Below are 17,715 nucleotides of genomic sequence, written 5' to 3' on the forward strand. Positions count from 1 at the left end.
TCTTTCAATCAGCAAACACCCAAGAAAGTGGACTGATACTGTGTGTAATAAGAGCCAGAGGTAAAGCCGTTCTATCCCTCTGATCAGTTTGCGCAGCTATACGTGGGGCATTGTAACTTTTACACAACATCAGTAGAGTTTAAGCCTTAGCTTGATGTCCAGAGTTTAAAATCCTGTAACGTCCCCTACCTCTCATTGCCTTTCTCCTGGTGAGCCAGGTTTGATATCCAGCATGCAGTCCATGTCGCTGTCTATCACTCCGGCCCAAACAGCATTCTGGAGGAAGCAGATACTGGAGCAGTTTGGGGAGCGTTCCAAGAGAGAGGTGGACAGCTTCCGGCACTACGAACAGGCCATAGAGCAGGTACCGGATTATCCGAAACATCAGGGGTAGCCAACTCCAGTCCTCAAGAGCTACCAACAAAGTGGCGTAACTATAGTCCCGCAGCCCCCGCAGTGGCGGGGAGGCGCTGAGGGGGTGTGGGGGGGGGGGGGGGCTGCAGGACTATTATTAGTTACTCACTGCCAAGTTCTGCTGCCAGCGCCTGTGCCGGGTCCCAGCTCTCCCGGCTACTGCTGCAGCGCTGCTAATACAAAAAGAGACACTCGGAAAATGGCTGCCCCCATACTGCAGACAGTTTTTCGTCTGCTGTATGGGGGCAGCCATTTTCCAAGCGTCACTTCTCAGTACTAGCAGCAGCAGCCGGGAGAACCGGGACCAGGCGCACACACAGTTGGATGCGGCAGGAAGTAAACCCCCCCTGCCGCCGCACAGCACCCCGGCTCCCCTCCGCGTTCCCCGGCTCCCCTACACTGACCAGAATTATTAGTTACGCCACTGTACCAACAGTTCACGTTTTCCAGCTCACCTCGCTTGTACACAGGTGCACTCATTACTCACAGACACATATTAAAAGATACACAGGTGGGGCTAATTACTTCACTTGTGATTCTGTGAGGAGACCTGGTAAACATTAACTGTTGGTAGCTCTCGAGGACTGGAGTTGGCTACTCCTGTCCTACATCATCTGCAATGGGGAACTTTACAAGCACTGGGAGGAGGAAACCAATAGAATGTGGTTTATTTATTAAGATGGGAGTTCAATTTCAAATGGGGTGTTGCTATGAGTAACCAATCAGAATCTACTAAATTTATTAAGCACTTTCTATAACATAATAGAATCCTATTAGTGGCCCATAGCAACATCCCATCTGAACTAGAACTCCCGTGTTAGTAAATACACCCCAATGTCTGTACCAGATATGTCTATTTATCATCCACTTCTCCCATATATTTCTATTCTGTCCTCTGTGATCTAAGCGGACATCGGCCTGTATTGCTTTCAATCACTGTATGGCTTTCTCAATGTGTTCCAGTCCGTGTGGGTTAAAACAGGATCTTTGCAGTGGTGGAGAGACTGTAAACCCTACAAGTGGATTGATGTCCGTGTGGCCCTTGAGCAAATGACAGCATCTGACGGCTCCAGAGACAGCATCTTCTTTATTTACTACACACACTATGAGGAAAAGAAGGTACCTGGCAGACCTAGAACAATAATGATTGCGTATACTATAGAATAAAAGGCTGACGCTGCACCTCACCTCTGTAGGGAGGATTCAAGTGTTTTGTGCACCGGCGGGCATTAGGTGGTGCCCAAGGAGTAACTCAAGTGGTGCTCCTGATTCAAGCACGTCCACCCGCCAGTGGAATGTTATGTCGGTCTGTCACTTTGATACACTGGAAATTATTTTTAAAAATAATACTGCATTAGCTTTTCTGCCTAAAGAATATTATAGTTACAGTGTGACATGCTATAATGTAGTATATATATAATAAAGCAAATCATAGAGTAGAGTATTATTTCATTTTACACATAAAGGGCCTAATTCAGAGAAGCACGCAGATCCAGTTTTTGTTTTGTATTCTATGCAGCTATACCACACTCATATACATCTGCTTGTGAGAGGCGCCCTTACCAGCACACATTCACCACAGCCCTAGCCTTGGTGCAAAAGATCTGTTTGAAATCTCCAGATCTGTTCATACGTTAACCTCAATGTGTAATTTTGAACGGGGCGGGATCAATTATCATATACACTGTACCTTAATGTAGAGAGGTTATGTTCTACCTGCACAAAAGGGGGTTATTTTGGTTGATTCGCAAGGCTGCGAATTCACAGCCTTGCGAGTGCGCCAAACCCTGCCTTGTGAATGGTGGCCTGGACGGTAGCCATTCGCAGCATGTGTTCACAAGCCCTGCCTGCGAATGGATGTTTTACATAAACATCCATTCGCAGCCTGCAGGGGAACACCCACATCATTCGATGGTCGCGGACCAGTTCAGCGCAATCTTAGGGAAGTGGGCGGGCAGCTGACATCCGGTGATGTCAGCTCCCCCCCCCCCACCCATGTCATTGGCCCATTAGCATGAGTACGCCCAGCTGGGTATTCCCATATGCAAATTTACCTGTCCGACGCTCCCCACCAACACACTTGGGTGGGTGCGCCCGGCAAACAATCTGTTCGCCGTGGACACACGCGCCCAGCGTATGCACATGCACAGAAATGACCCTGCGCATACGTCCACCATCCATGCCCTAGTCCATGAGAACGGACCAGAATAAGGGCAAAAGTCACATGCCACAGTCTGGTCACTATGGGCCTTATTCTAGTTCACTCTTTATGACAAAATCCATTTTAGATGGACAAAACCATGTGCACTGCAGGGGGGGGGGGGGCAGATGTAAAATGTGCAGAGAGAATTAGATTTGGGTGAGTTATTTTGTTTCTGTGCAGGGTAAATACTGGCTGCTTTATTTTTACACTGCAATATAGATCTCACTTTGAAGTAAAACCCCACCCAAATCTAATTCTCTCTGCACAAGTTACATCTACCCCACCTGCAGTACACATGGTTTTGTCCATCTAAGAAGGATTTTGGCAGAAAGAGTCAACTAGAATAAGGCGCTAAGTCCCTTGTAACCTATTTTTGTGGTGTAGAAAATGTATGGCCTCACTCCTATTGAGATTAGTCACATCAGTTTTCATCACATAATCTGAGGTGTTCTTGCCACGAATATGCCATAAAGGAGTTGCTCCGTGACGGAGCGGGAGGTATGCCTGCACACAAGAAATATTTATTTTTATACAATCCCAAGATCAATTCCCCAAATTTAAAAATTGGTTAATGGGGGGTGCAGTTCCCAACAGTCAAAAGTTAGACATTGTATCCACAAGAGAAAAAAGGACTGTTTATTGGGAGTGCATTAGACAAAAACATTTATTTATACTATAAAACTCCCCTGAAATATATCGTGGGAGACGGCAGTGAAATTATAGAGGTTAAAATCACACATACAAACATACATATACCATACCATAATATTTGTGTCAGCTCAATTAAGGTCAGAGTCAGATTTGACAATAGGCTAAAAAACACCTAAGGATCAAGCAGGGCTGAGGTTACCAATAGGTGAAAGATGGCCGACTAGATGGACCAAGCATTCTTATCTCATTATGGGCCAGATGTACTAAGCTTGAAAAGTGATAAAATAGCGAGTGATAAACCACCAGCCAATCAGCTTCTAACTGCTATGTCACAGGCTGGGTTTGAAAAATGGCAGGTAGGAGCTGATTGGTTGTTGGTTTATCACTCTCCATTTGATCACTTTTCAAGGCTTAGTGCATCTCGCTCTCTGTGTTTCTATGAGAAAGAATCTGCTGCATCATCATGGTAGACGTCAAGGGGTAGAGGACATGTATATATTTTTGGACTGTTTTGTATTTTCAGTTGAAGCGTTTTAGACCATAGGGGTCTATTTTATAAATGCAACTTAGGGGTAAATTTACTTCTCTTCCCCTTATCACTGATTCATACATCTACCCCTCAGTGCTTAAGGCTTCCTAACAGTCCGGGTATTAAGTATGTCCATGGCTCTACACAGGTGGTTAACGCAAATTGACTGAGGTACTAATTATGTCACCAATGGCCAAACATGGATATACTTAAAAACTGGACCGTTGGAGTGCCCGAGAACCGCGTTTGGGAACCTCTGCTGTAATGTATTATTAAAATGTCATATTTTTTCTCAATCACAAGACAAATACATACATCTTTAAGATACCAAATACTCAGCTAAAGTAATAGCTTATCAATACAGTATGTGTCGGTTTTTACATGCTCAGATTATTTTGCATCCTTAACCATTTTGTTTTCAAAGTGAGTAGCATCTTATGGGGCCTACTCACGTAGAGATGTGTGGAGATGATCGATTTGAGTGATGCTAGATTGTACAGCACACAGCACTGCACAGCGCTGTGTTGCCGCTGAGGGATCTATAACTGCCAGTGTTCTCCGAGAGAACACTGTCCCTGACCCCCGCAATTAACTAGAATTATCCAGCATGCTGGATATTAATTGCAGGGAGATAGCAGCAATGCACGGGGCTGCACATCGCTATTGCCCCCACACACAGCAATATAGTTAAATTAAGTAACAACACTCAGAAAATGGCCTGAAATCGCTACATGTGTGGGCCCCATTAGTTCAGTGTGTATTACATAGTATGAATCTCCTGTGTTTTTTCTTCCTCAGTACATACACTTGTTCATTAATGAAGTCACTATATTGGTGCCAGTTCTAAATGATGCTAAACACACATTCGCTATTTATACTGCGGAGAAGACAAAGCAGAGGTGGCCGATTCGCCTTGCTGCTGCCACTGAGCAAGAGATGCACGACTGGGTAAGGAAGCCTGACGAGGGAGACCACAGTCACATGATGACCTGCATTATGTGTATGTATAGTTCTGTAGCATAGGCCTACAATGAATGCAGTCGATATATGGTGCATAGCCAACAATGATAGCAGCAGGAATAACAAAACTTGTTTAATTGATAATGTGTATAGTGCTTGGTAAAAGGTATTCTCACTTGACCTTAATAACTCCAACCTAGAGCCCCCCCTTCCTTCTTAAATTTCAATGTCACCAACTATACCAGCATTAATGACCAGATCTCCCTTGTCAACAGAAAGGAAACTACTGTAATTGGGTAGTTGTCTATGGAGTACATTGGGACTGCCATCATTGTGTACAGTACTTGGCCATATTTGGGCTGTAATGTGTAGATAATATTGTACACTATTGTCATTGGGTAGTTGTGTGTGGATCACATTGGAGAGTGCTTACATTGTGTAGTTATCTATGAAGTACATTCGGCACTGCTTTTATGTTTGGGACATTGGGGTGATTCTGGTTGTACAAAACCATGCTGCACTGCAGGTGGGGCAGATGTAAGTAAAGGTGGCCATACATCAGAAAGATCGGTCTTACAATCATGATTGTGTCCAATTTCCCTTCAACTCCCCAGCAGTCCTTGGTGGTTTGTGGACACACAATGGACTCACAATCCATCATACAATCCATCTGCTGCATGATTGTGTTGATTGAAATGGGCTGGCGTACTGGGGGGTTCCCTGTATTTTGGGGAACAGCACCGGGCTTTTGAGCTGGCCCTGGTTCCCAAAATACAGAGGACAAAGTGAATGGGGGGTCCCCCATATTTAAGGGACCAGCAACGGGCTCTTGATCCGGCCCTGGTTCCTAAAATACAGGTAACAAAATGAGTGGGGGTCCCCCGTATTTTACTGACCAGCACAGGGCTCTTGAGCTGGCCCTGGTTCCCAAAATATGGGTGACAAAGTGAGTGGGGGTCACCTGTATTTTAGGGACCAGCAACGGGCTCTTGAACCGGTCCTGGTTCCCAAAATACAGGGAACACAATGAGCGGGGGTCCCCCGTATTTTACTGACCAGCACCGAGCTCTTGAGCTGGCCCTGGTTCCCAAAATATGGGGGACAAAGTGAGTGGGGGTCACCTGTATTTTAGGGACCAGCAACGGGCTCTTGAACCGGCCCTGGTTCCCAAAATACAGGGAACACAATGAGTGGGGGTCCCCCACAAGGCTACTAAAAAAATGTTGGTCTCCACTGCCGCCGCCAGCAGAGACCCAGCCCCCACCACCAGGGGACCCAGCCCCAGATCCAGCCCCAATCACCACGGCCGCCGCTCCGCCAGGGGACCCAGCCCCAGCCACCATGGTCGCCGCCCCTGCCAGGGGACCCAGCCCCGGATCAAGCCCCAGCCACCACGGCCACTGCTCCACCAGGGGACCCAGCCATCAAGACCTACGCTACCAGGGGACCCAGCCCCAGACCCAGTCACCACCGATGGGGTAAGCAGCCGCTCTGGGGACAGCGCAGCGGAAGGGGGGGAAGCCAGCGCTTCTCCACCCCCCAATCGAACGACAGATTGCATGTGCTTAAAAGCACATGTAATCTGCTCCCAATCCCAACTGATCTGACGTGCAGCATGTCAGATTAGAGGACCAATCCCCAACCAGCGGGAGTGCGCATTTCACGATTGTGTGCACACTAAGACCTTTATTCAGATCTGATCGCAGTACAAATTTGTTTGGAAAATGGGCAAAACCATGTTCACTGCAGGTGGGGCAGATGTAACATGTGCAGAGAAAGTTAGATTTGTGTGAGTTATTTTGTTTCTGTGCAGGGTAAATATTGCCTGCATTATATTTACACTGCAATTTAGATTTTAGTTTCAACACACCCCACCCTAATTTAACTCTCTGCACATGTTACATCAGCCCCACCTGCAGTGCAGCATACTTTTGTCCATTAAAAAAGGAGTTTGCAAGCCAACCAGAATCACCCTATTGAGTGCAGGGTGTTGCTTCATCCCAAAGTGTTGCCTTTTCTATATAAAACATGTAATTTGTGTATTTCTGTTACCTGCTGCTGTATAATCCATGTGTGCATGGGAACATGGAAACTGGTCTTGGTTGTGTTCCCAGCACTTGGGAAGCTTGTAGCAGGGAAACACTACATGATACAGTTGGGGATAATAATGACAACTACTGGTAGGAGAAAGGTGGGCCTGCTGCTCATGGCAACCAATCAGGTGTTTCATTACCTATTCTAACCTGCACTAGAAATATGATGGTTAGTCTTATTGGTTGCTGTGAGCGCCACCACATTTGTTTCTATGTATCAGATTTCCTAAGTCCCCACTTGTACTATTACAATTTTGCATAATGTAAAATTCCCTAAAATAAAACACATGGCTCTTATGCGACACATTTTGCGACCATTTACTGTACCTGAATGGGGAAAATGAGTTGCATCCAACAAAGGGTCTGGTGCATCAGATCTTGCTCTGCTGCAATTTATCACAGATTCCCAAGTGCAAAAATAGGCAATTAAAGGTTTGGGCATTCTACTTTCCATGCATGTGCAGTAAGGATTCCCTCTAGGGTGCTCAAAAACACTTGGCCTCTCCTGATGTATATTCTCTATACAGTGTCCACCTCTGCGCTAAGCATCTTACCTATGTCTCCTCTAAGGTCACACGCTTATTTGATTTCATAGGACTAAATAAATGGTAAAAATGAAATCCAAAAGCTTTGGTGCCATGGCAGAATCACCCACGTGGCTCTACCAGCAGCACTGTATACCACGTGCAAGATTATAAATGTCTTCTCAGGAAACCTGTTTCCTTATCCTGGCGGACCACCCTTATACGAGTATGCCCCTGAACGTTTCAATGGTCGTATTAGTCTTGTCTTCTTTCATTTATAGCTCTCCCTTTTGAGTATGTGCTGCTGCGAAAGTCGAAAAATACAGGGTCCTCCATCCCACCAGGCCATCTGGTCAGTTACGTGTAAAGGAGATCTATTTGTGAGTGAACCATCCCTAGATCTGGAGGCCATGACGAACACAAAATCATGTGATCAAATGTAAGTGTTCCAGTGGAATCCTAGAACTCCTGGTAAGAGTAGCGTTTTTAACGGCTATCAATGTCCCCTGCTCACAATGTGGGATTAACTGCTCCACCTTGACTCCACTTTCCACAGGAGTAGCCCTATTGTTAGAGAGTGGCTCATGGTTCCACCTACCACCTTGTACTAGATTGGGGCCTGTATATTGCGATGTTCCTTACCTACCTTATTCCAGAAGAGAAGATAGGGTCCCTCGCTGAGGACCTCATACTTGCCTACATGTTGTCAATACTCTCCGGCAGAAAGAAGCCAAGAGAGGAGACCACATACTATGAGTCAGGGGGGCGGGACAAGGCTAACGTCACAAAGCCCCGCCCTTATGACAGTCGAAAGCTGTAATTCACGAGTCCGCGGTTTGGGGAGGGGCTAAACTGCCGGGGGGGGGGGCAATGCAGGAGACTTGCCCACTTTCCCGGAGGGCCGGGAGGGTGACCAGATTTGCGGGCGCCTCCCATCCATTCCGGGAGGGTAGGCAAGTATGCCTTCACTAGACCCATCTCATATTCCTTTCCACAGAAAGCTTGCAACCATTATGTACACCCGATCCTCACAATTTCCCAAGCGGTTACAGGAATGGTCTTATAGTACAAGGGTGAGGACTATTTGATGCCCTGCTGCACCCAACATCAGACAACAGAAGGGTGTGTTGGATCTCGGCTGGGGTCAATATTACTCGGTCTGTACTGTGTATTTGCCTTTGTTGAAATGTGCAAATTCAGCCACTGTGTCTTTACTGCACAATTGCCATGGTATTATTACATAATCCTTTTTGGTACCAGAGTAGTTTTCAAGTACTTATTCCTCACTCACCATCTATCTCAGACCTTGGCCTGGTGAATAACATGCTTAAAGGCTTTTCACAGCTGTATGGAGACATGTGACGCTCTTACATACAGGCACCTATACTCTCATGTCCTGATATTTATGGTATGTCATAGTGTTTGTTTAATATCATGTGCTGCTGCATATAGACAAGTCATAAGCAGATCCGTGGGGATGCACAACTACAAGCCGAACCCATGTCTCTATACAGCTGGTACCTGAGTGCTGTACCAAGCTCACGGACAGGGCAGTCTCAATATTATTTATAATCAGATCATCCTTTATGCATTGCTTTTATTGCAGTGCATCGTCCTCATTCCCACTGAAAAAAACCACCTGTATCTCTGAAACTGGGCATGATATTATTGTATATACAGCAACAGAAAGAGAAAAACCTGTTATTGTAGGAACATTCAGTATCCGCCTAATTGTTGGTTAACCAGCCTGCTTCCACCATATTTACATTGTGTGACATTGGTTTAGGGCAGACATGTCCAAATGATGGCCCTCCAGCTGTTGTGAAACTACAAGTCCCATCATGCCTTGCCACAGATTTGCTATTATAATAGCAAATAATTGCTGAGATGTGTAGTTTCAGAACAGCTGGAGGGCCACAGTTTGGACATGCCTGGTTTAGAGACTATGGGGCACATGTACGGATCCTTGGAGATTGATAAGGCGGAGAGAGATAAACGTTCAACCAATCAGCTCCTGTCATTTTTCAAACACAGGGGCAGATGTATTAAGCCTTAACAAGAGATAAATGCAAGGGTGATAAAGAGAGATAAACGTTCAGCCAATCAGCTCCTTACTGACTTTTTTCAAACACAGCCTGTAACATGGCAGTTAGCAGGTGATTGGCTGGATGTTTATCTCTCCTTATCACCCTTGCATTTATCTCTTGTTAAGGCTTAATACATCTGCCCCAGTGCTTGTAACATGGCAGTTAGGAGCTGATTGGCTGGCACTTATCTCCATGTAATCGCTCTCCAAGGCATCTTCTAGACCTATTCCTGATAGATGTGCATCTGCCCTGCATTGTGTGGAGAGCCTAGATAGTAATGGAGTTACAATCACTTCTGCTTTCAATGTAGGTTTTGGCGTCAGATAGGAGGACACCTGAGGCTGGTGGAAAGCAGCAGTTGTGGTGTGGTTTGGGGCATCGGCTATGATCACACGGCATGGGTCTATACCGGAGGCTATGGTGGAGGATACATGCAAGGTAATAATCATCTATTATATTTAGCAATGTTACCTGCACATTTATACTAGAGATCAAGGGTAGGTAACCTCTAGTTCTCTTATTTGATGTTGAACTGCAGTCCGAACATTTTTCATAAGTCTAGGAAATTTTACAATTTTGTACTTCTGTTTTCAGTGACAATTAATAGGTTTTTGGAAATTTCAGGGGAGATGTATCAAGAGCTTGGAGATAGATTATGTACCAATTGTAAAACCTGTAAAATCGCAATTAGCCGCTGATTGGTTGGTACTTTAACTCTCTGAAAGCTTTGCTATTTGGTAGCAGATTGGAACAAACCTGCCATTGTTCGGGTACGCAGTGATCTGAAGGTTAGCAGCAAGGGTAGATCTGATCAGTGCTCTACATACATAATGCTTCACATTTACACTCTGCATTAAATTCATTTTATTCTATTAAATATTGATATAAAAGAATAATAAATCATTTAATAAAGTTTCAGTTAAACAGTATTAAAAAAAGCTAAGAATTCTATTTCACATGGGATGTTGCTATAGGCAACCTATCAAAATCTATTTTTTATTTATTTAGCACCTTCTAGAAGATAATAGATAGTGCCTAATTGGTTGCCTATAGCAACATCCCATCTGAAATAGGACTCCCATCTTAGTAAATTCCCCCTATGACTGGATGTAAGCTCACACTTTGCATTTTCCATGGATGGAGAATGCACCAGAACACTACTGATTCGTCACAGTGATTAGTGGCTTCATATGATGATGTGTGGGGGTCCGGTATGGGATCCCGGCGGTCGAAATACCGATGCCAGGAACTCGAACGCCACAATCCCAATGGGGGGAGAGCGCTACGCAACCCCTTGCGGGCTCGCTACGCTCGGCATACTAATTTATTCTCCCTCTATGGGTATCGTGGACACACACAGAGGGAGAATATGTCGGGATTGTGGCGGTCCGGATCCCGGCGTCGGTATTTCGACCAACGGGATTTTGACAGCATCCCATGTGTAGGTAGGAAGACTTAATGCAGTTTTGCCACTGCACAGAAAGTAAATGAATTATTTTCACTATTCCCAGGGATGAACAGCAGCACAAATAACCTGTTTCAGCAGACCGATACAAAATGTGTATATATCTATGAAAATCAGCGATGGAATCCCGTCACAGGATATAGCGGCATGTATGTATTTCACTATGGAAGACACAGTCTGCTCATTTGTGTTGATATCATACAGGAAGATAAATAGTACTTACAAAAAAATAGTAGCGCTAGACCATGTAAAAATATTATCACATTTAATACATAAAGTGCACAAACAATTTAAAAAAATGTAATAATTCATAAACAATTGCACCAGCACCTCAAGGAATTAATTGCCTGAAGTAGGGTCCATTCCTATAAGTGCCGCCTAATTCCGGAAAAGAAAGAGTCCCCTTGTAATAAGGGATAGGGTGATATTTACCGCAGGTAGTCCAAAAGTGGATTAATCCTTCTAGGATTGCATAGCAGCAGAGTCCAACAATTGGTAGTGAGGAGATTGGCCTCAAAGCACCATATAAGCGGTTTGGCTTGAAGATGGAAAACTCCGGTAGTGGCTGGTCTGGATCCCCGAGATGTAGTCGATGGCAGGTGTTGGTAAGGTGGTGGGTGGCTGGTGCAATGTTGCCTGACGCGTTTTGCTGTATCAAAGTGCAGCTTTATCAAGGGATAATTGTGGAGTAGTTTCTGAGGGTTTATATACCCCTCCCATTATAGGGAACTGAGTGCACCTGGGCATACATCATTCATAATATAAGTACAAAAATGCATAAAAACGAGGAGAGGATTATATGTGAACAGGGAGGCAAAGATACATATATAAAATGTTCATATAAACACATGAAATAATGCAATCTCAAAAGATAAAATAAAATGGTTCAAAGGTTCATAGAGTACGATTGGTCAGACCTTCTGTCAGTCTTCTAATAGGAGGGTAAGTTACCAGGGATACAAGTAAACATTCATCATAGAAACCAATAGAAATGGAGACACATGAGCACGTGGGGCGGGCACGGTCACGCGATGTGAACACGGGCCCGGCTGAGACATTGTGCTCGTTAGTTGCGTTCGTTCCAGGACTCGGTATTGACATATGAGACCGGATGTTCGGCCATCACGTGACCCGCTATCTCCCGTCCCACGTGTTCACATCAGCTGAGTGTCACGTGTCCTATCAAAAAATACGTCATGGACACTTGTTGAATTGGATGGAGCACGTGACAGGTCTGATGTAAACATAGTTAAAATACCAGATGCCATCTTGTGGATAAAGTATGGAATTGCACAACATTAAGCTGTTGAAAATAATTAATTTGCTGGCTCAGTAATTGGGAACAAGTGATGTATATATAGCACATATAAGAGAAAGAGATCTTTATAATCATCTTAGTCATGGGTCCTCAAACTGCGGCCCTCCAGATGTTGTGGAACTACAAATCCCAGCATGCCTTGCCACAGTTTTGCTATAAGGGAGAGTTAAAACTGTGGCAAGGCATGCTGGGATTTGTAGTTCCACAACATCTGGAGGGCCGCAGTTTGAGGACCCATGATATTCTTAGTATTCAATCAATAAATATTAATATCTAATCCATATAATGCAATCTTTTATATTTATAAACAATATCATAAAGAAAAATAAATATAATAAAGAGTAATAAATAATAAAAATATTAAATAATACATTTTCTTTCTTTTTTTATATATAAATAAAAATATAGAAAATAATAATATTAATAGTAATAATACATAAAAGAATATAAGTAAATATATATAAAGACAAAATATATGGATTTAAATTACACTATTTAGTTCTACTGCCTCATTTAGGCCATTAGGGAAAATTGAGTTCATTTGGTACATCCAGAACACCTCTCTTTTGCAGAGTGTTCTGAATCTATCTCCACCTGATGGTTTTGGGGATGAATTCAACACCTATCAGTTTGAGTTTTTCAGGGTCGCTGGATTGTTTCTCTATAAAATGCTTAGATACGCTATGCGTATAAACTTTATTAATTATATTTCTCCGGTGCTCTAAAAATTTCTGCTTCAGGGGACGTGTGGTTCTCCCCACGTATTTCAAACCACATTCACACATGAGAACATAAATCACATAGCTAGAGTTGCAATTTATAAAACTCCTGATATCATAAAGTTTTCCCCCATCAATCTGAATTTGGGCAGTTTTCCTATCTGTATATTGACAAGTAAGGCAACGGGTTTGGCAACATTGAAAAAAGCCTTTAGGTTTTTTCCCCAACCACATGGAGGGATCTGGGGTTTGATCTTTAATAGATTTACTGGGTTTGAGGAAACTCGGGGCTAGTAGGTTCTTCAGGGAAATGTTTTTTCTAAACACAAAAGCTGGAGTTTCAGGCAGGATGTCTTGTAACCAACGATCACCCTTTAGTATATTGTGGTTTTTCTTTACAATATTCTTGATTTTAGAGCAAGAGTCATTATATTTAGAAATAAATAAAGATTTTTCTTTGTTTTATTATCCAATAAATCAGTTCTTTTAACCAGACTAACTTCTGATAGCGCTTTGTTTATGATATGTGCAGGATATTGACAGTGTTCAAAGGCATCTGTAAGTGTTTCTGCTTGTTCTTTGAAAGTGGACTCACTAGAACAATTTCTTCGTAAAAGATAAATAGTACTGTATATTAAAGTTTAGATATTTTATTTTTATTTTCTAACAGCAAGAGGTACACTTGCAACACCATGAACAATGAAAATGTCAAAACAACATTTTATTTATTTATATTTGTTCTTCATCCCCTAGGGGGCACAGGGACCTGGGTATAGCTAGTTGAGGTTCGAGTCTGAGCACCTAATAACTACAGTTTTCCCAGCATGCTCTGACTCCTCCTCCACTATACCCCACCCCCAGCAATTCAATTTCAGTTTGGTGCCAGCAAGAGCAGGTACTATTTTGTGGTGGCTGCTTTTAGGTGGCTCCCTGTTACTGTTCTTTTACTTTTATAACAGAGTGGGTACTGAAAGGCGTCCTATAGGACGCCCTCACAACCCTGGTGGCAGTATCTGCGACCAGGTCAACGGCTCCCACCTTGAATCTCCAGTAGCACACATCTCCCAGAGCTGGCAGCCACAGGGGGACCGGTAAGAGCTAATTGGGAGCCAGATACTTAATGTTTCAAACCACCAGTGTGGAAGACCACCGTCGATGGTGACAGTGGGGGTTTCAGTTTGTCTGCACCACCCACTAAACCACCAGGGATGTGCGGGCAACAGGTAACTGCTAAAGTGCGGTGGCGGACATTTTATGTGTGGTGATGGCTCAGCCTGTTATCCACTCTCCCGTGTGTTGGCTTTCTCCCTGCCTGCTGTATCTTTCACTCACCCCCCGCAGAGACACTCTGTGCAGCCATTTTAAATACCTTGATATTCTCTGTAGAGTAGTTGGGCCTGTATACCTCACTCCTCTAGCCAGGTTATATTTGAGCTTCTTCCTGCTGTCAGGGATTGTATGTTGAGCACTATTTGCCCATTGTTTTATTGAATTGTGTGTACTTATTGAATTGTTAAGTACTTACTGATGTGTATGGGCAGTTGATATATTTATTTGTATAGATATACAGAACTTCATACATGCTAATTGCCTTATTGGTCAGACTAAAAAGTGAACACACTCCCAGTTATCAGTCCTTCTCAAGCAGGTCTGCCATAGGGCAACGGTGACAAGGGACTGGCGCAGTGGTCAGCACCATGCCTGCAAAGGCTTGATAGGGATTTCGTTGTTAGCCGAGCTTCTCAGGGCTGTCTTGTGCATCTAGCAGCACTACTAAAGACAGTTCTATCTGCACAGAGCAGAGAAGTGAAGAGGGCTAAAAGATCCCAGGACTTGCCCGCAAGTCACCATAAAGTAAATGTTATGTGTGCATGTGGTAGAATGGCTGAGCAAAATTATGACCCGATTCAGCGTTAATCGCCATTATGCGAATTTGCAATTCTGTTGATTATGGAACAACTACGCATGTGTAGGAATCGTAGCGCACATGTGCAAGCCCAAATAGTCACAAGAATATCATATGTCTCTAATCAAACATACCCTCGCAATTTGACTGAGAGAAAGCCACAATTTGCTGGTGTTAACCGGTCCCTTTTCTGGGAGTGTCATTAAAATGCAGGCATGCCCAGTCATTTCAGGGAGGGTCTGTGACGTCTGCTTCGGCCACGATCAATCTGATTCTGTTGCACGGTTGTGAAAGGGTCAGACTTACACACATTTGTACAGACTGCGGAAATCAATCTGTGGTGAGTGAATTGCGTATGGATTTGCAGAGAATAGCGAATAGCAATCCATTCTTAATTCAGACTTGCATGGGACAGGTTTTCTTTGTCTGTAGTTTGGCTATCTACTTGCAGTCATCTGCAAATTTGCAGATGAGCAATGAGGTCTGAATCCGGCCATAAGGATTCAGATCCCACTGCTGCGATTAGTGACACAGTGTTGTAGTTTCTGTGCCAATCCCTCCAACTTCTAACAGACCGCCAGGTGCTAAGTCCCAGTAATTAGTGTCATCAGACCTGTATTCTCTGCTCCTGTTTACCTTTTCCCCTTTGAATCTTGTCACAGCCGAGTGTCACAACACTCTTGTATAGAAATATTGAGCTCTCCAGTTTCCACGTTCAGTGCTGTAGAGCGGTTCTCAAACTGTGGATCCTGACCCCAAAGTAGGTCGCAACTATCTCAGCATGGGGTCGCGACTTCATGTTGCTGACCATCAGTCTGCTGACTTCTCTGATATCTCAGTCAGTGATCCCAGTCAGAAGAATCAGTCGAGTTGTCTGGTGCTTCAGATTCCTCACATCTTTTTTGTGCCTCCACAATGGCTGCCATGCATGTGCATTCTGTTGACCACACATGTGGCGGACATTCTGCAGTAACTTGCAGGGGTCCTGTAATAATTTTTATTGTCTGACAGAGCTGCAAAGCAAAATATTTTGAGAACCCCTGAGGTAATGGATGCTAGGTTTCAATCGGGTGCCGGAGGACTCACCGGCAGTCGGGATTTCGACAGTCATTACCCCGACGTTGGAATCCCGACTGCTAAAAGCCCAACACACGGGCAGCAGGTATTCTTCCTAGTGGGGGGTCCACGACCCCCTTAGAGGGAGAATAAAATAGGTGTCGAGCGCAGCGAGCCACTGTGCCCGCAGCGTGACAAGTGCAGCGAGCCCGCAAGGGGCTTTGTTGCGCTCCCCCCTCCGCTGTTTGAGTCCGGGCAGTCGGGATTCCGACGTTGGGCTAATGACTGTTGGAATCCCGACTGTCGGTGTGTTATACCACACCCGTTTCAATCAGGGCCTCTTGAGGCAAAGATTTAAGCTCGATGGCACAGATGCTTTCTGCAGCAAAAGCCACATTCATTCGCTCTTTCCCAGGAAATTCCTTGTGGTGGCTCTGTGGGTTCCCCTCCACCAGTGCCGCAGGTCCTCGCAGGTGGTGAGGCAGTAAACAGTCATCGGATTCGGTAGCTTCATTAATGTTTGGTCAAGCTACAGACCCACATCATAACAATGTAGACTTTGTATTCATGATGGCTCTCGCTGTCATGTCATTATGGGCATAGGTTGAGCAGTATTCGCCTTTCAGTTTCAGATTGGTTCCTGGGGATTGTCAGACATCGATAAGATGGTGGCTTGTCACATCTACAGGTTGCAGAGGCGCTGTACCTGTGCCTGAAAGCCTTAAGCTCTCCTGGTGGTCACTCCAGTGATGCAGGATATCTTCATGCTTAAATATAGTTTCCTTACATTTCAAAATTCTTGCAAGTCCCTCATACTGTAGGTTGAAAGCTTAAGCTTAAACTCCATTAGTTTCAAGGTAGATCCACCCCTGTAGAGATCCATTATTTATATCCCAATCAAATTCAGATTGTACAATAGGTGACCTTTACAGAATACAATGTAATACAGGTAGAGTTCTTCAAACTAAATGAAACTCCTGTTTTAAAGAATGGGAAGTAATATTGTAAGTACAGTATTGTATGTATTGTGGCCAGTACAAATGCTCTAGATGGGACACGTGGAGTATCAGACCCCATCCTTTCTTAATGGTGTGATAAGTATTACATTAATATAAGTAAGAATAACAATTGCTTTGTGATGCTGGTTTTCAGCTTATTTCACAGTTGCAGAAAAGATTTTGAGAACTAGGTGGCAGCAGTGACTGAAATATATCAACATGTGCACAAGATTGCTGTACTTACATATTCACAGTACTTACTGCACTTGTGTTCCCCCAGTTCCCTTCCTCAGACATCTGCTGCTGCAAAGTTAATTTACAAGGAGCCGTATAACAATGTGGAGTTTTGCTATTTGTCCTTATTTTACCAAATAGTTTTAAAAATTGGGTCCAGTAATAACTTTCCCTGGCCGTTCTTCCTGACTAAGGAGCTGATGCAGAGTTAAACACAAATCCATTTCTGGAGGGTGTCTTGTGTGATTTTTTGATATCTATTTTCTGGAACTAAGACTACACAACTATGGCAATGTAGAGTCATACATAGATCATTTAGAGTTGTCAGTGTTTTGCAGCTTGCATATACAGTATGGCTGATACAAAGTGTGCAGCAAAGGTTGGGGCGGCAATGAAAGCAAACATATGGATAGGGGAGGTCCAGCGCCAGAAATGCATATTTGACAAGTGAATGTACATTTGGATTTCTTTGAATGCAATGCGGGATTATTTACATTTCCCTGCACATAATGCGGGATCATTAAGATTTCCCTTCACGTGATGTGGGACCATTGACAT

General features: G+C 44.0%; 1 protein-coding gene across 2 annotated transcripts in view; it reads left to right on the forward strand.

Moving 5' to 3' along the window:
• The window catches only part of LOC146020214 (tectonin beta-propeller repeat-containing protein 1-like), an 85,697-nt gene that overhangs the window by 34,756 nt on the left and 33,226 nt on the right, over positions 1-17,715 (forward strand). For both annotated transcript variants that reach the window (XM_083153171.1, XM_083153170.1), the window contains exons 11-16: positions 219-364; positions 1,378-1,533; positions 4,596-4,745; positions 7,656-7,813; positions 9,772-9,899; positions 10,973-11,075. In XM_083153171.1, coding sequence (XP_083009297.1) covers positions 219-364; positions 1,378-1,533; positions 4,596-4,745; positions 7,656-7,813; positions 9,772-9,899; positions 10,973-11,075 — 841 coding nt within the window. The remainder of the gene's footprint in view (positions 1-218; positions 365-1,377; positions 1,534-4,595; positions 4,746-7,655; positions 7,814-9,771; positions 9,900-10,972; positions 11,076-17,715) is intronic.

The sequence above is a fragment of the Crinia signifera genome, chromosome 7 (genome assembly GCF_055691185.1).
Source record: "Crinia signifera chromosome 7, ASM5569118v1, whole genome shotgun sequence".
Taxonomy (NCBI): Eukaryota; Metazoa; Chordata; class Amphibia; order Anura; family Myobatrachidae; genus Crinia; species Crinia signifera.